This window comes from Triticum urartu, chromosome 3 (genome assembly GCF_003073215.2).
Source record: "Triticum urartu cultivar G1812 chromosome 3, Tu2.1, whole genome shotgun sequence".
NCBI classification, from domain to species: domain Eukaryota; kingdom Viridiplantae; phylum Streptophyta; class Magnoliopsida; order Poales; family Poaceae; genus Triticum; species Triticum urartu.
The window spans coordinates 63583676-63588840 of record NC_053024.1 but is presented as its reverse complement, the minus strand read 5'-3'; the positions used below and the strand labels follow the sequence as shown (position 1 = coordinate 63588840).

Here is a 5165-nt window from a genome sequence, read left to right as displayed (position 1 = left end):
ATATTTTGTTCTAGTATCGAGTTGTAATCATTGAGTTGTAAATAAATAGAAGTGTGATGATGATCATTAATAGAGCATCTTCCCAAATAAAAAAGGGGAAAGGCCAAAAAAAGGACGGCCCAAAAAATAAATAAAAAGAAAAAAAAGAAAAAAAGGGATATGCTCGTCGCCGGAGCTGTCCGACCCGTCACTGTCCTCCTTCTCTTTGGGGGGCAGTCCGTCCATGGCACGGACCACCTGATTCTGCTCGCGGACAAGGGCGCGTGTCCTCCTCCATTGTTGCTTCTTTACAATGTGGGCGCGGATGGCTTCCTCCTCTGTGGTAGCGCGTGCTGCTGCACCAGCTGCCTCCGCCGCCGCTATGTGTAGACAACGAGGCGAGCCTTGGCCACCTTCATCCTTTCCTTCCCATGACGAGCACACCGATCTCGGTAGCATCGTACTCCGTCAGACCGGATGGACAAGGAAGATTGGAAGGCTCCCGGGAGGATCGCGATGGTCCAGCCTCAGAGGATCCGAGCGCCCAATGCACCGACGCAATGGACTCACGCATGACAGATCCCATTGTGAGTTGGGCGTAGTCCTCCCGAGAGCGGTGGAGTGCAATGCAGAAGTCCATTACCTCCTCCAACCCTGCACGGGACGACATCCTAGTCGACGGATCCAGACTGGTCGGAGTCAGATCCGCTGCCCGCCGTGCCGGGGAAGGCCGGATGGGAAGTTGGGTGGCGGAGTGGAGTTGAGTGGCTAGGGTTTGGTCTAGGGAGTGGATGCAGACGAATATATGTGGGGTTGGGTGAGCTAGCGTTGGAACGTGGCGGACGCGCACGAGCCTCCCCATATTCATCTCATATTTGAGCTTGATATGAGGGGTGCCGGTCAGCCCGGTCGTTTGTGGACGGTTTCAGGCGCCAGTCTGGTCGGAACCGGTTAGTGACCGAGGCATCCACCTATAGACGTATGGGGGGGGGGGGGGGGGGGGGGGGGGGTTAAGGCGCTCGGCTGTAGATGCTATCACATGCATACGACCATGTTGAAATATCCTTGCAAAAAAAACCCATGCTGAAGCAACTAAGAAGCTACCCCATGTGCTGTGTATATACCGGTCCAAAACCAAAAGGTGTTCAAAAGGTTCAAATTCCATGCACATATATCATCTTTATTAAGCCCGTCCGGTCCGGTCCAGTCCCACGCCTTGTTCGTCGATGGATCGAAAGGTGCCATATTTCCGGCCAACGGAATGGACCGTGGACTTCCCAAAGTCCTCCCCATCAACAAGGTCTCTCTCTCATCATCGTGTGGATGTATGGTTCGTCGACATATAATTAACTACCCATAGATTCTGAACGCAAAATAAATAAATAGCTATGGCGCTAGCTTCGGTTACCGTCGCACGTGCCCCCCTCTCCACTTCTCCCCCAAGCCGCCTGTCATGATCGCGCCATTGCTCCGGCCGCCCCCCCTGCTATATATGCGCGCTCGCATCCTCCAGCCGAACCCCACACATTAGCTTCCTCGTGGACGGCTTGCCACTTAGCTATATATCTACACGTGCACATATATACCTACGCACGGTTCCATTTCGGTTGATGAGCTGAGAGCCTGAGACTCGACCGAATCTAGGCGCCTAGATCGAAGCGATCGAGCATCACTTGGCCGCGCGCTCGCAATGGACAGCAGCAGCTGGATCCATGGATACTACGGCCCCAGCAGCGGCGCCGGCGGCGGTAACAGCGGCTTCATGTGCGGTTACGCCGCCAGGTGTGTGCATTATGCGTCCTCTCTCGATCCGTTTCGGTTCATCACGCACAGATATCCATCTCCCTTGATGGATCACTTTGATGGCTGTGTGCATCGCTTGATGAAGGCCGGAGATCATTCTCCTTTTCGAAAAAAAGTTGACGGCGATCCTTTGATTAATTAGCATCACTGCTGCAAATTTGTTGGAATAATCCATGTTTAGCTTCGGTTCTACTAGTTAATTAGGTACATAGACAATTACTAGCCACTGGGATATCTGTCTGATGGATCTCTTTGTACGCAGCTGCGTCGTCCCCGAAGAGCTGCAGAGCAGGAAGGAGGAAGAGGAGCGCACGCAGATTCAGCACCACCTCAACCAGGCAAACATCCATTGATTGATTGATTGATATGCATCGGTGCGACTGTGCACACTTCAACTGTTCCTGATGATAATATCGCACGTGCAGATCAGCATGCAGATGAACATGGAGGACGAGCCAGCTGCGTACATCGTCCCTGCCGGCGATGGGGTCGCCGTGGGCATGCAGCAGTCTGTCCTAGACGAATTCGATTTCCTCTCCTCGCACCACGCCGGTGGCTGCAGCTTCCCCTCCTCGTCCTCCACCTCCTCCTCGTTCCGTTCCGCCTCGCTCTCTTGCAGCCCGGAGATATCCTCCGCGCACGCCCTCGCGACGCCCGCCGCCGGCCTGCAGTTCCCCGAGGTCTCCTCGCATGTACCGCCGCTGGTGCTCCCATGTGACGATGACTACCACCAGTACATCCTGAACTTCCAAGACACGGCCGCAATGGAGCCTGGCGTGGTGCCGGCAAGCGCGTTCAGCCGCTACGCGCGGCACCTCGGCGCGAGGCGGAGGCCAAAGCCGGCATGCGGGCAGAAGATGTTCAAGAAATCCATGTCCGTCCTGGTCAAGATGCAGGCGGCGATGAGGTACAGCCACCAGCAGCACCACTTCCAGCAAGCGTCGCCGGAGGCCGAGCTGTCGTCGGTGAACCAGCTGCAGCACATGATCTCCGAGCGCAAGCGCCGGGAGAAGCTCAACGACAGCTTCCAGGCTCTCAAGACCGTCCTTCCTCCCGGTTCCAAGGTACACATAATTTGAACGCATGCATCTTAATTTCTCCGAGAGCAGTGGCATTTTCTTTGACTAGCTAATGATAATGATGATCATTTGTCTCGCTTTACAGAAAGACAAGACGTCGATACTGATCACCGCGAGGGAGTACGTGAACTCCCTCAAGTCCAAGGTCTGCGACCTCGAGGAGAAGAACAAGGCGCTCCAGGCGCAGCTGGCCCAGTGTGCCCGCGACGCCGGGGTCGAAGAAGACGACGCCGAGAAGGTCGAAATCCAAATAACCAGAGTGGCGGCGGATCGGGAAGATGGGACGACTACGAGTGAGGTTTGCACGGTGAAGATAGCGGCGAGGCCGGCGCATGGCAACACGATGGACGTGGTGCTCAGGACGCTGCAGTGCCTCAACGATCAGATGGGGGAAGACGACGTAAGCCTGGTGGCCATGAGCACCAGCGACGGCGACGCCGGCAACGGCCTCACTGGAGCATTCCTGACGATGCAGCTCAAAGTAATACACTTTTCTTATTCTTTTCTTTACAGTATGCTTTATATATTTTGATGGGAACCTCCATTCGAAATAAAATAAAATTGTATACATAATCAACCAGTTGAACTGAGCATGCTGTAAAATTGTAGTACAATCCAGTAATTTGATCGCGTGTTGGCTTCATTTCAACAAGTTGGGCAATGGACGTGTCACACACACTCCGGCCGAAACCCTGAGCGTGCGTGCACACGTGAACAGTACGAAGCTAGGCTAACCTTAGGTAGGTAGTAAGTAGGTTACCTGAGATTTGTCATATGGAATCTCTCGGTTGACCAATGACCAACGTAGCGCACCCAGCTAGATTTTTACTACATGGTGAAAAGTAACGCATATGGCGTCACACTCTTTTTAAATTCTGCATAGACTGGAAAATTTAACTGATATCTTGATGCGGTCGTTGCAGTCAGCGTCCGGCGCCAAGTGGGAGGAGGAAATGGTCAGGGAAGCCGTGGCGAAGGCCGTCGCGGCCCGCACGGGCGCCGACCGCCGTGGCGACGCCGCCGGCCGGTCTCGGCACGCCGAATAATTAAGCTGCTGCTCCATCCAACGGTCGGCTCGTCGTGCTCGTCAGGAGACCGCCGTTAGCTAGCCACCCACCGCCGACGGATGCCTGCAGTGCCGTCAGAAAAGGGTAGACTAATTTAGTTGCGTTACTGTCGCTGACTGGAAAGCTGAAACAATGGCCACGCATGATGCATGGACAATTCTACTGTTCGGGGTCAAGGTGACAAGGCAACCTGACAAGGTAACCGACGAATAACGCAGGACTAAATGAAAGATCGCCGTCATGTTGACCGTGCAATCGGTCCAACCATGGAAAAACATATGCACAGTAATTAATTAGTAGTCGACTTATCAGCATGAGCTTATATACATGTACAGGCGCTTTGATTTTGTTAGGGAGGACTGTTATTACATGTGAGTGCTTATACTTGACTTACCGAATATAGTCCATTATTCTTAGTTCGCCCAATGATTCTTACTTTCTATAGTCATTCCATCGCAATATTATTCATCGCCTCCCACACCACCTGCCACTCCGGCGGCGGCGACCACCTCCTCGCCAGCCGCCACTCTGGCCCTGACGCCCAACCCCTTCCCGCCAACCCTCTCTGCTCCCCATAGCGTACATGAGCTCCTCCCGTGCTCCGTTGGCGTTGCACCTTAAGTCCAACATCGTGGTCCCCTCGCCGATGGCGCACACCCAACCGCTGGTGGCACCTCCTCGCCCCAGATGGTGGCGTTGTGACAACCAATAAGTGTAGAGGATAACAGTAACCTTCGATGTGATGTATGACAACCCAAATTTATTTATTTGACACAATGTGAGCCAAAAAAAACACCTATAAGCTTTAGTGGTTGCATTGTCAATTCAACCACGTCTAGAAACAAAGTGCTTGCTTGAGAGAATTTATTAGTAGTAAATGTGATGAAGTGTTGGTTGTTTGATTGCAGTAGAGTAATAAAATTAGCAATACCAAGAGTTACCAAGAACAAAGTATTTGAAATAGAGAAACATTTATCACATGTATGTATAAGGATGGATAATGGCACGTACCATGCATGTAGTAGTGTGGAACCAGGATTGGGCTAGGTCCCAGGCAGCCTTCGAGCACTATAGCTACAGTTAACAAAACGATTTGGCCTCAAGCCCTAAGCCACCGCCCGGGCTGCCCTGGGCCTAGTGCGGCCATTGTTTGCATGGGCAGAATTAAATATGTAGTAGCAGTAGCATAGGATGATGACAATCTATAGCTTATTCCACATTTTATATAAACATGTAT

General features: G+C 52.6%; 1 protein-coding gene across 1 annotated transcript; it reads left to right on the top strand.

The window, feature by feature from the left end:
* Positions 1 to 1460: 1460 nt before the first annotated feature.
* LOC125547976 (putative transcription factor bHLH041) lies at positions 1461 to 4321 on the top strand. Its single transcript, XM_048711698.1, has 5 exons — positions 1461 to 1761; positions 2045 to 2120; positions 2208 to 2846; positions 2947 to 3342; positions 3785 to 4321. The coding sequence occupies exons 1-5, from the start codon at positions 1670 to 1672 to the stop codon at positions 3905 to 3907; spliced, it is 1326 nt and encodes a 441-aa protein (XP_048567655.1). The 5' UTR covers positions 1461 to 1669; the 3' UTR covers positions 3908 to 4321.
* Positions 4322 to 5165: the final 844 nt, after the last annotated feature.